Source organism: Tenebrio molitor, chromosome 3 (assembly GCF_963966145.1).
Source record: "Tenebrio molitor chromosome 3, icTenMoli1.1, whole genome shotgun sequence".
NCBI classification, from domain to species: Eukaryota; Metazoa; Arthropoda; class Insecta; order Coleoptera; family Tenebrionidae; genus Tenebrio; species Tenebrio molitor.
Genome location: NC_091048.1, coordinates 23,335,599 through 23,353,856, shown reverse-complemented (window position 1 = coordinate 23,353,856; position 18,258 = coordinate 23,335,599). Strand labels below are relative to the sequence as shown.

Here is an 18,258-nt window from a genome sequence, read left to right as displayed (position 1 = left end):
CAAACGCTTAAAAGAATCTAACCACAATTCAAGACACTGCTTTCTGCGTTTCATTATTTTAATGTCAAATTTTTTCAACGAATGGCTGAAATCCTGTGCGTTCCGATAAACTTGCCACTTCACATAGTCTACTATCAAACTGCTTCTTTAATTTCTCCCAGATGACAACAAACGAAGAGTGTAACGTATCGACGGCTAAAGTTTCACAAACATCAAACATAGCCTAGAGAATTCCTTAAATAATTCCTGAGAATGGAATTTATGACAGAAAATATCAAAAATGAAATAAAGTTTGAAAATATTTTTTTCTTAAGTTTCCTTAGGAAATAAATCTTTCAAAAATGTTAATCTTGCAAGACTCGACAGCCTTATCAATATCTTTAGTCAATTCTCTTGAAAATAAAAACGTATCGTTCATTTTGTTCAACATTTTTTTGTAAAATATTGTTGTGAACAGTGATTCAGTAATATAAAAGAAATTTATGTGAGAATTGAAACATCAGTGTCAGTGAGTACATCACATGCTGATTGTCCTTTAAGCACCACGTTCACTCAGCTGTGATACAGGTTACGATTAGAATGTGTGATAGTTTTTGACAGTGAAGAGTCAATTACATATTTAGCTTCAGTCATGTGACAACAGAAAACAATACTATTTTTATTTTAACTATGTAAACAATTTGATCTTTTTCAAATTTCTTCAATTTTTCCGACATTAAAACATCGTACACTTAATTTAAATCATCAAAAATTAAATTTAAAGAAATAAAAACAGTTTTTTTTCTGCAACTTTTACTTTGACAAGATCTTGTCAGTCAATAAACTGTCTTGATTTGTCACAACCACAAAAAACAAATGATATATCATTATGGAAATGGTGGTCCTTCGAGAAGATTCTGTAATTACATATTATTCTACATAAAAAAAATCATTAAACTGGTTAATTCATAACAAAGCAGTTGTACCGGACTACGAGTTGCATTAACCGACGGTAAACGTAACCGCATAAAACACTGGTTATTGCAGTACAAGTAGATATATTTTGTTCGCGCTTGCAGCAGCAATCAGAGCCAGATTAATTATTTTTTATGAAATTAATTTGTATTCCTGATTAATTAATAGCAGACTGGACCAAGTCCAAATTGAATTAAGTATTAAGTGTAAGTGCACTTTTTATTTCCATGAGGTATAAGAGTCGGTTGGGATTTTGATTGATATCTCTATTGACAGTTCGTTAAAAAAAAAGAAATCAATTTCAATCTGGTTTAATTGGTTCATGGTTGAGGTGACAGATTGAAATTTTCGTTGTTTCAGAATATGTAGTGTTTGCTTGGTATTTGTCGAGTTTGAAATGTGTTGACACTGGAGAGTAATCTGATGCGGCATGAATTTGAAAAAGTGGTGTTTCATCGTGTGTCAAACAACAAGTCGCGACTGTACAATAGCGTCATTAGACGTATACACACCATTATCATAAAAAATGTAGTTGTCGTTATCACTTTAGCCGTGTTACATCAGTCGGAACCGAACCGTAATAGGAGTGTATGATGAGTGTGCGTAATCCACCAGGAAGAGGGGATGACATTGCACGCTCGTTTGAATTTTTTCGGCGGTCCACGAACCCCAACAACACGAAGAGAAAAAAAAAGCCTCCGAACCGTCTAAATAGAGATACCCAGAACTGGCGGGCCGCGATGATTAATTATGAAAAGAGTGAACCGGCAAACAGGTAGTTTCCACTGGAGGAATAATTAATGCAGCAAAGGGACAGTCAGCTTACAGCTAGCAGTTCGGGGGAGCCGTGCCCCTTGTCCCGGTCCTGTCCTTCCTCCAGGTTGGCGGTCGGGGTCCACACGACACCGAAAAATCCAGAGTCAGCAGCACAACGCCGTACGAAGAACTCGCGCACTCCCTTGCCCCATCACAACAATAACAACAATAAGAAACCGCAATGCATACATTCATGTGATTTGATTGAAACTGACTTAATTCGAGCGCCACTTGCCGTCGTCGTTCCCCCTGCTGCCTTCCACAACCCCACCGCGCATACATAAATATCACACTATAATTTGCGTTTTTTTGTTTTATTTTCCTTCGTTGCCCTCCTCTATCAGGGCGGCCATGCATCCGTAAAACCCGCCCAGTTAATAGCACCCTCAATTATGTCGGAGGTGGCGGCATCTGCGGCCGACGAAGACCAACGAGCGGCGAGGTTGCCGCGACCGACGGTAGGTGGACGCACCTGCTAAAGGCGCAGCCGACCGCGATAGCGGCTATTATATTGTTTTAAACAATTGAAAAACAGTCAAACAAATAATTCACCGCTGCTAAAATGTTCCTTATAAATAGATTTATTGTACCGTAACAAACAAAAGTGTTAATTAAGTTGGATCTAAATCCAATTATCTCCGAATTAAGATTCTGATTGATACTTATTCTTATTGTTAATTTATTTTATTCATTTCCAGCCAGTGTTTTAATTATGTTGGTAGTGTGGTTTTGAAAGAGCGTTGAGTTATAGTCAACAATTAAAGTTTATTGCTGATAAGTTAACATTCCATAAAAGAAGAGCCTTGCTATTTGGTATTTACGTCTGGAGAAAGTAAAATAAATACTTCGTGAAAATAATCCGTTCATATCACTTGATTGAGCAAGACAATAATGTACTGGTGTGATCGCACCAGTCGTGTCTTGGCAAAGATTCTTCAACTTTAGAATTCCAAGATTTCGATGTGAAATGTGCAGTTTTTATAAATCCGGTTTTTGTTGACGATTTTTTAAATATTAAATCAAATAAGTATGTAATGCAAAAAATTCATATCTGAGTTCAACAGAATTCATATCTATTGTTTTCTGTATGCATCCAAATTAAAGAGGAAAAATTGTTTAAATGTTTTCAATTTTTGTTAATTAAAATAAAGGAAAAAGTAATTTAGAACATTGTGTTTATGAAGACAATGACAATCCCACCCAGTAGAGAATGTTAACATATTACTGTTGTGGACACTAATACAAGACAAAAAATGACAAGAGTAAAAAATGAGGTTATTAACGTATTTACGTTATGAAAGTGACAATACTGCTCGAAATTTGATTTCCGCAACTGTACATTCCGACATTAGTAAATTTAAGATCCATTATTAACCAATCAGTAAACATTTGATATTCTGAAGAATAACAAAATAAAAATTTTAGAAAAGAAAATTGAAAACTTGTAAATTAAAAATATAAAAAGTTGTTTCTTCTTGCGGTTGAATAACCAGAACCGTCATGTTTCTTAATCAAGAGTTCAACTGAATTTAGCAACGAAAGGAGAACATTTAAGAGAAGTATAAATATAGAATCAAACGATGGTGTAATTTCTTCTTCGAGTTGTATACAAGAAGTTCATCAAATAATAAATAAGTTCTTCTTTTTCTGCTTCTTCCGCACGATTGGTTTTACACCTTACGCAACAGATTTTCTGACAGGATTGTTGTTGCTGCGGGTGCGATTTATCAAAGGTTCCAATCTCTAAAGACGCTGATCTGTCTACTGTGTTAAGATCCGTAAATAAAGTCGCTTCTGAATTTGGAGAAGGAAAAGAAAACTAAAAATTTTCAAGCATCTTGGCTGCGAAAACAAACAGGTAAATGGGTTGGTAAAAGATGCAGAAGGATATTGTTGCAGAAACATCATTTGCGAATTGATTTGCTAACAAAATGATCTTATGATATTTGTGTTTATTATTTTATCTTCAAGCAGTCCCAAATCGCGCCTTTGTGTAGGTATCTCTGTAGAAACGGTTGAAGTGGCTTTTTTTGTAACCGAACTTGAAACACTTCAAATCCTAGGAGTTGAAATGTCCACAGGCGGACCTAGTCAAATGCAAGGTCATTTGAAGCATTTCTCATGATTTATTAACCAATAATTACACGAAATACTTAATAATTAAATTATCCTCATTAAAAAAAAGCCTCTAAAAAGGGAAATAACGAAATCATTACACAATATTTAACCGATGCCACCGATGCGGTGTAACACGAGTCGCCCATATGTATGGATGACAGATGTCAAAATCAAAAATAGCAAGATGGCCGTTCAACGTTAAAAAAATAACTTTAGACATTAGTAGTTCGCAGCTCCATTGCTAGTACTAGTACTAATTTTAAACTTCCCAGGTAAAAAATTGAGGGTTCTGGTAACAAGATAAATATCGTTCACGTTGTTTCTGCATAATGGGAGGCCAAGATTTATTTTTTTAACGTTGGACACACTGTTTCCATCACTAAAATGCCTGACATGCAGACTTATCAAAATGACCATAACATGTTGGTGAATTTCCCACGATGTCTCAGTATTCTTCTATTGCAAACTAGTAAAACTGACAACAATGCACTACTATTTATTGTAACCTCAAACTTAGAAAAACATAACCTAATTCAACAGACAGCTTTACTACCAAACAAAACGCAAAATTTCCATGGCCACTAATTATGCCAAAACAAAGTGAATTTGTTTTATACTTAATTTCATATACATGTGCATCTAAGCAAGCCATGAAAATCTGATTTTCTGTTGGTAGTAAAGCTAAAGCTAGTGACTTTGACTTTCAAAGTTGCTTGCTCTGCGCGAACCCGATTTGACTAATTTTTCAGTTTTTGTCCATTTTAACATTGCTGATTTCAAAAGCAATGTTACGTCTTTTTACTGATTAAATTAAAGTAATTCTGATTTGTTTTTGTCTTTGTATTTTTACCAAGTAAAGATTTATTGGACATGAGCTTCATAAATGTGACTTTTGTAATGTAACTAAATTAAAGGTGCACGAGATGTTGTCTCCTGCAAGTTGTTGGTGAAATGTTTGTATCATGAGACCAAAATTGCATGAAAATATCTCATCGTGGATTTGCACCTTTAGGAAACAAAAGTGTCAAAAATAAAAAAACAATTCTGATAAGTGTCATCATTCGACAATATTTCAAAAACTCAGAATCATTCATTTGAACAAAGTGACAGTGACGAGATGACAAGTGAAAAAACACAACCTAACTTTTTGTAAATCAATCGTCAAGTCAAGACACATACGCCTCAGTTACACTACACAAATTTTTGAATTGTGAAACTGTCTAAGGTAACACTTTGTCCTATTTTATTTTGGTCAACGACTGTACAGAGTAATAAATTCTAGTCGTCAATGTCATTCTTTGACACTATTGAAAGTGTAAAACGGGCATAATCTTTATAATATTAATGACATTAATTGTCATTACGTTCTCTTTGTCAAATTTTATTTATAAAATGAAACTTGAGCAATATTGAAACAAAATTACTTCATTTGTGGAATGTCCTTACGTTATTAAATGTGATATTGGGGGCGTGGTTTTGAACAATTTAAAAAAATTCTTTACGTAAGTAAGTAGCGAAACATTTTAATTTTTGACAATCTCAAAATTTTAAAATTATATTGAAGACCAAAATTCATTTCTACCATCTCTTCTTTCAACCAACACAATTTTTCATTTATTCCTATTTATTTGCGTAAAAATGTTGTCAATATCGGATGTTTTCAATTTGAACCTGTATCAACTTTTCTCATTTTGTTTTCTTGTTTTTTACGAAAATCTCATTAAAGACGAGATTTTAGGAGCGGCAAGCTTTACATAACCGAACCTAAGGCTAGGACGTGATAATTTGACCACATTACATCCTCTCATTTATCTTAATATCAAAGTAGAAGCCATCTTGTCCATTCCACATAATCGGACCGTACACTTAATCAACTTGTTGAAATTAATCGTTAAAATGTATGAAATTTAATGAGTTTTAATAGATTATAACGGCATCGGCTCGCTTAAAAAACCACTATCCGGTCATTCAACAACATTTTTTTGGAGCAGAGGGAGTAATCAAACAATTTCGTTAATTTGGTTTTTTTGGAACACGTGTGGCAACAACACGTTTTACTAGGAAACTAATTTATTTAAAATTATTCGACCGATGTTGAATGTACACATACAAAAAAAACAATTAATTAATATTTGCCTGTAATTGATAGGCAAACAGTGAATTATATCCTGAAAAACGAGTCGTGTAAGTTGAGAAAATCACTTTGATATGATATACAGCTTTATAAATAAGCCCGTTTCCGCCTATTGGAATGAAATTAAAGCTCGGCACTCGATGGCCGTAAGCGCCAACGAAGTGAGTCAGCGGAAAGAGAGAAAACAAAAAGAAAAAATACCGAAAATAAAAGAGCAAGTCGTCGCAGAATCGTTTATTAAAGTAATGATATTTACAACAGTCACTATACAAAAATACAAAGTCGTCAGTAGTCCTCGTAGTGGGTCAAGACATTTGGCAACATCCTTCTTGCACTGGTCCCAAAGCTCCTAAAAGACAAAGAGTCGAAGTTCAAGCTCGATGCGAGCCCATTGTTCAAAAACTTCCAGATGCGTACCCGGTGTACCCGGTCGCTTCGGTACTAACCGCACCCGCGAGCTGCGTCACATTCTCACTTTTCACGTCACTCTTCTTCGAGTTCTTGTGCGTCTTGACGTGCTTGGCGAGATGGTCCGACCTCATGAACCTCTTCGCACAGATCGTACACGCAAACCTCTTCTCCCCGGTGTGCGTCCGCACGTGCCTCTGCAGCTCGTCGGACCTGGTGAACCTCTTCCCGCAGAAGAGCCAGCTGCACAAGAACGGCCTCTCCCCGGTGTGCCACCTCAGATGCGCCTGCAGATGCGACGTCTTACCGTACACTTTGTCGCACCCGGGGTAGTGGCAGATGTGGACCTTCTTCGCCGAGGGCCTCCTCAACCCGTTCTCTTCGCGCACGCAGTTGGGACATTGGCACTTTATGCACTTCCGGGCCCTGCTGGACGTGTACCCCGAGTACTCGCTCATCGACACTTCCGGTTTTATTATCTTCATCGACGGAAAACTGGGCATGTAGGTGTTTTGGTGCAACCACTGGTATTGTTGCTGCTGCTGGGGTTGGTAGCCGCTCGTCGCGATGTCGGCTGGGGGCGGCGAGTGGTGGAACCAGTACTGGTTGTTGTAGTTGTGCGAGTAGGATGATTGGTAGTGCGGGGAGAACTCTAAAGGCGAACGCGCCGCTTCCATCGGGACCTGGGAGACGTAGCCGTCGCTACCGCAGGAAGTCGTCGATGCCGGAGACACTTGGGGGTGGGTGAACGGCTGCGGCTGGTACATCCTGGGGCACGTCGGCGCCAGCAGGTTCAACGGAGCCATCTGCAACAAACACATTCGTCAAAAAAGGAAAAAAAACAAATGAAGAAAAAATAAACAAAAATAATTTACAGTCGTTTTTTGGGATGGAAAATAACAATACAATCTAATTTTCAAGTAATTGAAAGTATAAATACTTATAAATAAAAAGAGTTATAAAAATATATTATAGTAAAAGTAGTGGAACAGGAGTTCCAAGAAACTTTTAAGAAACTGAAATCTTTAGGAAAAGCCGGGATAATTGCAAGACTGGTGAAATGGTAAAATTGTTTATAAATATTTGATTTATACAAGTTTTAAAATAAATTAGAAATTATTATTAAGAATTTGACCAACATTTTAAAGTTTCTCAATTTTTGGAAAAATAAATAAAACAAAGTTAAATTTTGATTTTTGGAGTAATAACGTCCAGTTTGAAAAAACGGACAGCAAATCAGGTAGATACTGAAGATTTACAAAATCACTACGTATATTAGGTATGTTCAAAATTATCACTCATAGAATATGGAACAAAATTCGAAATTTTCCAAATTTTGAAAAATCTTCAGTTGAACAAATATGTTCTAATAAATTTGTCTAAATTTCAGAAACTTTCTTAATTTTTGCAGCCACGTCTTGACTCGGATTAGTTAATTAAATTTTGTCAGAAAATTGACTCAAATTGTGGGTTTTCGTTTTTTGACGCCACTTTGAAAATTTTGCAATTATACAAACGACAAATTTGTTTAAAGTGAAACTGAGTGAAATTGAAGAATTTTGATTTTGCCTCTAATTTTGAATTTTCGTGCGAAATGGAGAGCTTTATGGTTTGTGCTTCTGGTAGCAATAAGTGCTTCCAGGTCGTGGGTAATTGTTGCACGGTTCACCTCAGAAAATCGGTCTTCCAGGCGAAAACCCTTAAACCCGAGCCTGGCATTAGAGCGGAATGTCGTGTAACAATCTCTGGTGAGTCTGTAATTTAGTAATGATAGCGAAGACAAAATATTGACGGTGAGCAGCACACATAACAGTTTTTGCAATTATCGAAACGAACCGTAATGAAATTACCAATCAACAGTCGGTAATCATCATAGCAGAGCATTAATAAAATCGTAAGCACTAATGAAAGGGTGTCGAAGAAGATTACTATGATTAGGTACACGCACCTGCGGCTGCGCACTGCCCGTCTGATACTGTAGTTGGACCGGGGAAGCCATCATAGCGGACACTTAAACGGCGCACTAATAACTGAGATTGCGGCGTCTAAGGGGCCCCAGATGACGATCTTGGTGTTTGGAGGCGGGGCTGCGCGAAGGAAGTGCGCGACATCGGGAACAGATACCGCTCCGGGGCATTCCCGGACTCGGGTCCTTTGCGGCTGACCCTCGAAGGAGCGGCCCCGAGGGAGGCACTCTCGCAGCACAGAGATCGTTACTCTGTGGCCGTTCCCAGTGTGTCACTTTCATACGCTCCAGAAGTGGTGCCGCTCCCGAGGCAAATCTTGATGACCAGGCTTTGTGCAATTTTCACTTTTCCGACCCCTCACGGACTTTAATGATGGGTTAATATTTGATTAGCGATCGATTGGTTTATGCTGATCGGTGTTTTACGAGCGTCAAGTTTGATGTCTTTTGTGGAAGAAAAATATGAAAGGGAATTGCTTAGTTGGAGGTTGTTCGAGACACACTTTCTTAAGTCGAGATGAATATTAAACGGATAATGAATCAAATAATCGATTGCTCTTGGTTTATTGATGTCACTACAGGTTTCAATTAAAGAATTCCACCCCTTCACTGAAAATATCATTTGGTTTATTGCCTTACAAATTGATGTCGGCGTCTATCATGAAAAATAAATTGCAATCGAAAATTTATTTTTTTAATATTGATAAGGGTAGCCAATCATTTATTAATTAAGAATTGATAAATGTCGTGTTAATTATGTAAGACAGCACACTTCCGTTGCGATTATCTTAAAATACATTTGATACATCAGGAATGCGATCAATGATCACAATGATTTGCCTACAAAAAGGGTGGTGGTAAACTAATGGCTAATAAGTAATAATCATAATAGGGAAAATACAACCTAGCTCCGTATGTCAGAAAGTTTGACATTTGGTATTTCATGAAAATCTGCAAAATAAAACATTTGGTTGGCCGAAAAGTTTAATAGAACAAATGTCGTACGGTAGGTATTTTACAGCGCTCCAACTAGTCAGGTACTCGGCTTCGTCTCGTGCCTGAAACCTAGTTTTCGCGCTGTAAAATACCCCTACTGTCTCTAATGTGAATAACTATTCACACCGATTAATTAACAATTATAAACCCCCACGAGATATACTCTGGAGGTTTGCCCTCAAAGTGCTCCAAAACAGCGGACTTCAACTGATCATCCGTCTTAAATTTTCTCCCAAGAAGGTCTTTTTCAAAGCCGGAAATAAAAAATTGCCATGTGGGGTCATATCAGGACTATAAGGTGGCTTGTAAAGCACCCTTTGCAATTGTTGCTGGACAAGAGCATTGTCTTGCAACAGCAGCACACCACGGGCAAGTTTTCTTCGTCGTTTTGCTTTAATTTCTAATCGTAACCTATGCAGCAAGGAAGCATAACATGTCCCATTGACAGTAGTATTACGTTCCTTAAGATCAATAAGCAGAATACTCTCGCAATCCCAAAAGATTGTAGTCAGAATTTTTTGGGTCGATTTTAACACCTTTGCCTTGGGGGTGCCTCACCATTATAGCGCCACTCCATGGATTCCCAATTGCTTTCAGGATCATAATAAAGAACCATTGTTTCGTCTCCCGTAACAATGGAATCTATTATTTTTGTTTTTTTGCCGTGGCAGAGCGCTAAAAATGCATTAGCACATCGCACACGTTCAGGCTTCTGAAAGACAGAAAGAAATTTTGGGACCCAGTTTGCACTATTTTTTTTATACGAAGGTGGTGGAAAGCACGATGCACGGTCCCTTTGAAAAGCTCTAACCTTTCGGCAATCTCCCTTATCTTCAATCGTCGGTTTCCGAAGTCAACAGTACGAGCGTACGACCCTCATGTTGCACATCTTCAACTGATTCTCTGCTAAGCCGAAATTCTTTGACCTAGTTTTTTACTATGGCATATGAAAGGGGTAGAATCCCCGGACAAGTTTTTTGATTTCGGCCGGGGAATGACCCTCTTTGGGCGAAAATTTTATTGCGCTCCGGTACTCATTTTGAAAAAGTTGAAAACAACGTGTTCTTTCAAGGTTTATAACTTTATAACAAAAGCATGGAGAAACGTCAAACTTTAGGCATAAACAAATTAAAGTTTAAAGCATATGCCTATTATTTTTTTAACTGAAAGGAGTTTCTTAATAGGTCAGGCTAATTCATTACGGGACCGCCCTCGTACATATTCTACTGCGTTCGAAAATGCTCTCTGATTTTTAGAAGCAGCTTTGACTACTTCTTTGTACCAAAATTTACATAATTTCATAAAAGTAATGGGTAGGATAACACTATGAAGCGAAAGTTAATACTTCAGAAGAACTAGTGGTGTTTTTGTAATCGGCTAATATTAATTTAACATAAATAATCCAAAAATACGTAAACAACAACTTTTGAAAAATTTCGTTACACTATGTATTGTGTAATATTATCTACTTTAAGATCCAAATATCTAACATGTCTTGTGAAGAAAACAGTTAGTTGTCGATACAAAGGATTCTGACTCGGTAACTTTTGATATTCTGAGGAATAAGACAATAAATATTTTGAAATATACAGAGTTGCGATTATGTACGGCTCCGTCCTGTTAAAATGGTTTAAGCTAGAACCCTGAAATTTTAAGTAGACTTAGAACTCATTGAAAGCTACTTTTCAAATGTTTTAAAATATTTTTTTATCCATAAGTTTTCAAACTATAAAGCCAACTTGATTTTTTTAAATGGGAGCAAGGGTTAAATGGGGCATCCTTAAAAGGCTTATTTTTTTTTTAGAATTAAATAATATAATAGGTTTGGTGATTTTTTCGACAGATTGTTAGAAAACAAATTTTTTAACAAATGTGAAACATACCTATTGTTCAAATATTAATTGAAATATTTTATTAAATTTTCGTTGCTTCGTTTAGTTTTGTCATTTTAGTTTCATTGAAAGCATTTATAGCAAGGTGTGTGAAACGATATCAAATTTTAAGAGTACAAAACTTAGAAAACAATTATTACTGTATACCTAATTAACTGAATGATCAAGTTTCGAATATCAAACTTATGTTATATGTTAATATTCTCGATCAGATGTTTCAATGAGAAATGCAATAATCGAACTGCGACATTTCCTACTGCCGTAGGTTTGATTTTCTCTAATTTTTGACGGATTTTAATGCTGCTTCATTTACGTGTTTTCCCATTTAAAAAAAATCAAGTTGGCTTTCTATTTTGAAAACTTATGGATATTTTTTGTTTTGTTTTCAATTTAATAAGTAGCTTTAATGAGTCCCAAGTGCATTTAAAATTTCAGGGTTCTAGCGTAAACCATTTTAGCAGGACGGAGCCGGTTCCATAAATAATCACAACCCTGTATAAGTATAAAACGCTTTGTATTTTTTCCTTACAATTGAATAAGCAGAACCGTCATGTTTCTTAATCAACAGTTCATTTGATGAAATTGATTTTAGCAACGAAAGGAACATTAAAGTGAAGTATAAATATAGAACTAAGCGATGGTGTAGTTCTCTCACTTGTTTACAAGAAATGCATCAAAGAATAATCATGTATAACATTTGTTACATCATCCATACTCGAAGAATCAATCATTTCAACAACAGCTTAAACAACTGGAAAACACTTGTACTGAAAATTCATTCGGATTGACAGCTGCAATGCCGTAAACAACATCATCGGCGTAGGATTACTACTGGCGGGAATTAATCCACAAGATGCAGAAGAATATTGTTACGGAAAAATCTTTTCCAGATGAATTTAATAACAAAATGTTATTGTGACATTTGCGATCCGTTTCAAAGTTAGGCAATGCATAATAATATGTAATTGTTTTGACGACAATATTTTATTAAACATTATAGCTTTTACAACTTGAAATAGCAAAAAGAACAATTCATATTAAATTAGAACGAAAATGTATCTTCAACCTGGAAAAAGTGTAGTTACAAAATTAATTTGGAAATTCCTGTTGTCTCTTTTTATTCTCCCATATTTTTCTAAACAATAGTTTGCAGAAAATGAGTGTAAATAGTCTCAAAACATGCCAACTAAAACGACAACCTGCCTTGTAAAGGATACATTTTTAATTTTTAATTTCTAAAAATTATTATTGTGCTCACTTGCTGCTTTAGCTGTGATCTATGGAAAATGCATAATTTATTGGTCAGGGAGATACTGTGAAGTGTGAAAGATTATACGTTAACATTATTTATTTTCGCGTAAACAATTAAGATACTATGAATCTCTACATGGATGTATTTTTACAATTTTTTAAGAAATGCTCAAAGTTTTTAAGCAAGAGATTATTTAATATGTACACTTGCTTTCAAAACTTTCCCGTACACCTATTTTTCGCTGTATTAAATCAGGGTTGTAATTAATCAACTCTGACATTTAAACTTTTGAAAAGTCAAAATGGCTCGACTGACAGAGCAAGGCAAAGTTTTGATGCTTTCCAAATTAGAAGAGGAATGGTCCATAAGAAGTGTTGCTACTCATAATGGGCTAAATAAACGCACTGTTCTACAACTAATAAGTAAAGAAGAGGTGGGTGGGAACAAGAAGGGATCGTGAGTAGAAGATAGATCATAATTTTTTAAATTGCTGTCAATGTCATCTTTAACCTAAGTTCAAAATTACTCGTTCACACTGCTTAAATTTTGCAAAATCGTCGTTACTTGATTTTGAACGTGTACGCGAAAGTTTTGAAAGCAAGTGTACTCCTATTTAATGCATGAACAAAAATTACCTCTGTATCATTTTCGATGTTTGTAATGTCACTTAAAGTGTTCATAATGCTAGATTCTTGAGGCACGCACTCACTTCACAAATTTAAAAAAATCAACAAAAAATCGCAACGGAACAGATCAAAATAGCAACACGATCAAAACGAAGAACTTTCAAAACCAGAGAATCGCAAAACAAAGCTCTGAAGATGAAAAATCTCAAATCTAAATGCTTAAATCACTTGACAGAACTGACAATTTCAAATTTGAAATAACAACCAATGAGAATCAATGGCGCGAATGCTTCAAGATATTACACAATCTATGATACTTTCTTAATATTTTTTTCTAACACTAATATCTTATACTGTTTCTATGGTGCATTTGAGCTCACACCTTATGTTTCTCATAAAATACGCTTTCTCTATAAGACACGTCGTCAATAGCAACGTATCTTATAGAGTCATAAAATACGCTCACACATATTATTCGAGTAACATTTTATTCATCATTTTTACAGTAATTATCATAAAAGTGAAAAGTACAATTATTGAATTGGAACTGCCACATTAGCTTCGTGCTCTTGTTCCTAACATCTTCTTCTTTATCTTCTGTTGTTTCATCCAATGCAAGTGGCCGGCCATCGAAAACTGGCAATCTTTACATTTTCTTCAAATGATTCTTGCCGTAACGTAAATTAACTTTTAATGAAGTTCTACACACCTACGTCATATCAAGAAAAGCCAAAATGACATCTTCCGTTACCTCCGTGATGCTTTTTTCATTGTTCCGGCCTTGAAACGAAACATACACCTTTTCATATGCACTTTTAGACTTTATTGGTAACAAATTGCCCCTTTTTTCTTATTTCTTCTGGAACGTTTTGGCACATTTCAACGATGAAAATTGTTTTTTTCCAAATTTGTTGATATTATTACCATATACCCACGGCAATCTGCGCATTTTGTGTATTGTGACGCGCCTCGAATAATTTCTGAATTTATTAAAATTTCTGATAAGATGTTAGTGTTAGAAAAAATCTTGAAGACAACGCGTGTTTTATAGTTTAAAAATCTCGATCTATTAAATCCTCGCTCCCTGCGGTCGCTCTGATTTAAACTACGATCTCGATTTTTAAATCGTCTATAAAACACTTGTTGTCTTAATAGCTATAATGTTATGGTTTGGGGATTTTGTTATCTAAGGATATTTAAAAAATGCATTCTATCAGTGGGACGTAGTCTACCTGATTCATGTATTGGAGTTTTATTAATTATTTTTTCTGTAATAATTTTATTTTAGAGGGACAACGATGTTGCCAAAAATCATGTAGACAATTTGTCTATAAAGCACTTTTTGGTCCATGGTGTAAACTTCCCGCTTATAAAAAAAAAAGTCGTAGGATAATTACTAATTAGCAAACATTAACTTTATCTCCACAACCTTTCCTAAAATCAACTTTGGCGATGGTGCAAAAACGAATTCTGAAATGTTCAAAAGAGAGCTTTTAGGGTGGCAGAAAACGGTGCTATACCAACATAATTCCTACTTTAGCAGTAATTGCAGGCTAAAAATGAGAAATTTTTGTTTTACATTAAATGATGCTGCATTATTACCATCCTGTAACTAATGAGCCAATTAAGTAAGTATTATATAATTTGCGAGATCCTTCAGGAAATTATTAAACGCTTCCTGCTTTTACTCTTCGCCGATAAATACAGAGTGTAACAGAAAAAAGTGCATTTATTTTAACTGGTAATAGTACTCATCAATTACAACAATGTTTCTAAATCAAGTTTCTTGGAATTTGCAAAATTGAATTGCCATTTGTCCCCCCTTTATTTTGACGTGCCGTTCACGTTGAATGCAATTTTATAAATCTGAAAACAGGAATCGTAAAAACTGAATGTTTTTATTCCCTTCGTATTGCACTTTTAATTGATTGTTTTTTACCAATCAGTATGTTTTCCAGTTAAGTTTTTTCCCGAAATTGCGATCTAGAATAAAAAGGTGTCACTTTCGTTTGCTTTTTGTTACCTCCTTGTTTCGTTCCATAGGCGGGTAAGCAAATCTTTATTAAATTTAGATTAATTTTTAAAACCCTTCAGAATTTGTTTTCGAAAAAAAATTATTTAGAAAAGTTATTGTAATAGATGGGTCCTATTACCAGTTAAAATAAATGCACTTTTTTCTGTTACACCCTGTATTTCACCAGAATAATAATTACGCTACAAATTAAGCTTCGACGTTTTCCCAACACCGAAAAAAATTTTGGTCGCCATCAATTACATAAACGTCAGTTGTAGATCAATTACGCCGCCGACAAGAAAGAAGTCATCGATGATAAAGGCCCGACCATAATAGGAGTGCCCCAAGTTTCACGCCTATCAAAATACAAAATGTAAGATCACAGCGCTAACATAAAATTCTCTTTGAACGGCCAGTGTCCCCTCGGCTTTTGCTAAATGTGCCGCATTGTCCGGTGGCGGTCGTCATCGAGCCCGCGGGTCTTGATTTATGTTCTTGCCTGGTCAGCACTCGCCTGATTTACAACCGCCTCCTGATGGTGTTCTTGCAGCGGTGATGAGTTACACTTAAAAACACTTCCATCCCGTATCCGAAAACACCCAGACACGATTGTTGCAATAAAATTATTTACACGGTGCAAGAACTGTTTGTTCCCTGAACCAGGGTTTCCCGCTCGCCGCTTCCAGGTGTTGTAAATCAAGGGATTAGAGTCCTACAATACGACGAATCCATAAACAAATTTTATTGGTGTACTTCAAAGAAGGCGCCCTCGGGAAAAAATGCGTTGTGTGTTTTAGAATTTGGCGCGGCCGTCCTCCTGGAATTTATAACATTAATCATCCTGTCAAAATACACATTAATCGTTGCAAATAATGAAAGAGAACGGAATAACCCCTCAGCACACTGTTTAATCGGTTTAATGGTGCTCGGCCATTCAAGTTTGGGAAATATCGAGTGTCAAGTGCGTTCCCATGAGCTTGAATAGAATTTTTTTGGGCAAAAGTAGGTACAAAAGTGACGATTCGAAAGAATGCGTTTGCACGGCTCTCAAAACTTTTCGCTGCACCTGACCCAACAGGTTACAAACCGGTGCGCCCCGAGCTTTTTGATATTAAAATATCAAATATCGCAAAAATAACCCAACGAGGACTTGTCCCCCGAGACGCGAATTCGATACTTCTACCTCTTCGACATCTTGAATGGTCGTTGCGAGCCCCAGATGACAACCCCTCGGAAATTAATTAATCAACGGCGTTGTCGGTTTTTGTTGTCTAATGGCTTTCCGAAGGTCGGTCCCGTGAAACGGATATTATGAAAGTGATTAAAGAAACTAATACGTTTCGGCATGAAACAAAGCGGACGGTCGGACCAGCAATAATTTCCGAGCTAGAGGCTGCAAACCCCTGCGGTTTTACAGGACCGACAAAAGGAGAGTGTCAGAAGAAATTGTAAACTGCCAGGTCAACTAGTGTATTTTATCCTTCTCCTCGGCCAATTCTTGTCCTTTGTGTGTCGACGCTGTGACTTTTATTGTCACACAAAATTTCTTTTATAAGGTGTTCTTTGTAATTTTATCCGTCTTTCGGCGCATTGTGACCGCTGATGGGCGAAATGTTTTACATTTATAATCAAGTCGTTATTGTTAGTGCCTGTGTTTCGCTGTCGGGGGCGGTAAAAATTCCAATAAAGAGGAGTGGATTTTACTTTTTAATAAATAAATTCAGACATAAACATAACACAGTCAGATCATGGTGGAGTAAAGGATGAAAAAATGCGCTCATAATTTTAATTATGGAGATTTACTTACGCAGTCGCAGCGCCACCGACAACGACGTCATTATTACGAACTACTCGTAGGAGGTCCTGTCAAATCATGTTTTTGAGCTAATTAAGCAAACTTTGAATTTCTAATAAAAGGAGATGGCATCGTGGCCGGATATTATTTATCCTTAAGAAAACTTCTGTCAGGTAATGATACTTTTTTTCAAAACACTGTTTTTTGTCTATTTATTTTTGTAATAATTATTTTAAATTCAGTATCTGGTGCTTCATTTATTAGTATTCATTTATTAGTGTGTGTGTGCACGTGCTATATTTCGTATCTCTGCAAAGTTAATTGTGAAATTGGTGTTGCTGGATTCTTCGAAATGCCTCCAAAGGCGAAACCACCCATCATCGACGCAGATCTATTCTATGGAGTTGTTGGGGACTGTTTAACCGATTTTTTCAAGAATCACACAACGCAGTGCTCCTGTGAACAAGTGATCTTGAATCTCAATGACGAGCTAAATAACTGTAAGTCCCTTATAGTGGCACAAACAGCTTTAATCAATCAATTGTACAATGCTGTCATCGATTTGAAGTTCGATTTACATAAATCTCAAGGCCCATTCCAGCAAGCGTCTCCGTCCTTTAAATCTGCACGTGAAAAACGCCGATCTGATATGGAAGTAAAAACCAATACACTCTCGGATAGTTCTTTGGCCACCGATATTACAGTCTATAATAATACTAATAATTTGACAGCGGTTCGACGTCAGTCCTTTGTAAATATTTCTCAACCCAGTGATACAGAAAAACTTCAAAATGCAAATTCACCCAATTTGGAGATTTGTCGTCCGAAAGAAGCGGGAAAAAACACTGACATCACTAGGCAATTACAATCCACCTCTATCGACGCCTCTATGATTACAACTAATTTGCCGAAATCGTACGCTCTTGCTGCCTCTTCCTCTGATTTTGTAGCTACAAACCAACAAAAAACATCTAATTCCTCCAACCAACATAAGACTACAGTTCCTTCCAGCATAACGGATGTCAGAAGCAGCAAACGTTTTGTTTCAAAAAATTCTTCAACTCTAACAGGAGCTAAAGCTAAGCTTGTACCCCTACAGAAGTTTTGCTGGACATACGTTTCCAACTTATCGGCTGATCAGAAAGTTGACGACATTTTAGCCGTGCTTAAAGAACTTGACCAAGATGCTTCGTTTGAAGTGGAAAAACCCGCTAACCTTAATAGAAAACCAACCTCCAGCGCTTTTATTGTTAAAGCTCCGGTTCACCTTCTACCTACAATCCGAGA

General features: G+C 36.3%; 2 protein-coding genes across 3 annotated transcripts in view; both read right to left on the bottom strand.

Annotated features, from left to right (window-relative positions):
* Window positions 1-2,038, bottom strand: part of Sp1 (transcription factor Sp8) — a 100,860-nt gene extending 98,822 nt beyond the window's left edge. The window contains exon 1 of one of the 2 annotated variants that reach the window (XM_069041961.1): window positions 1,781-2,038. The gene's annotated coding sequence lies outside the window, so the exon portion shown is untranslated. The remainder of the gene's footprint in view (window positions 1-1,780) is intronic. The other variant, XM_069041960.1, reaches the window with a different exon arrangement.
* Window positions 2,039-6,241: 4,203 nt separating this feature from the next.
* On the bottom strand, window positions 6,242-9,170 carry LOC138126239 (transcription factor Sp9-like). The gene is made up of 2 exons (XM_069041962.1): window positions 8,379-9,170; window positions 6,242-7,236 (listed from the first exon to the last, which is right to left on the bottom strand). The coding sequence occupies exons 1-2, from the start codon at window positions 8,430-8,432 to the stop codon at window positions 6,418-6,420; spliced, it is 873 nt and encodes a 290-aa protein (XP_068898063.1). The 5' UTR covers window positions 8,433-9,170; the 3' UTR covers window positions 6,242-6,417.
* Between the last annotated feature and the right edge of the window lie 9,088 nt (window positions 9,171-18,258).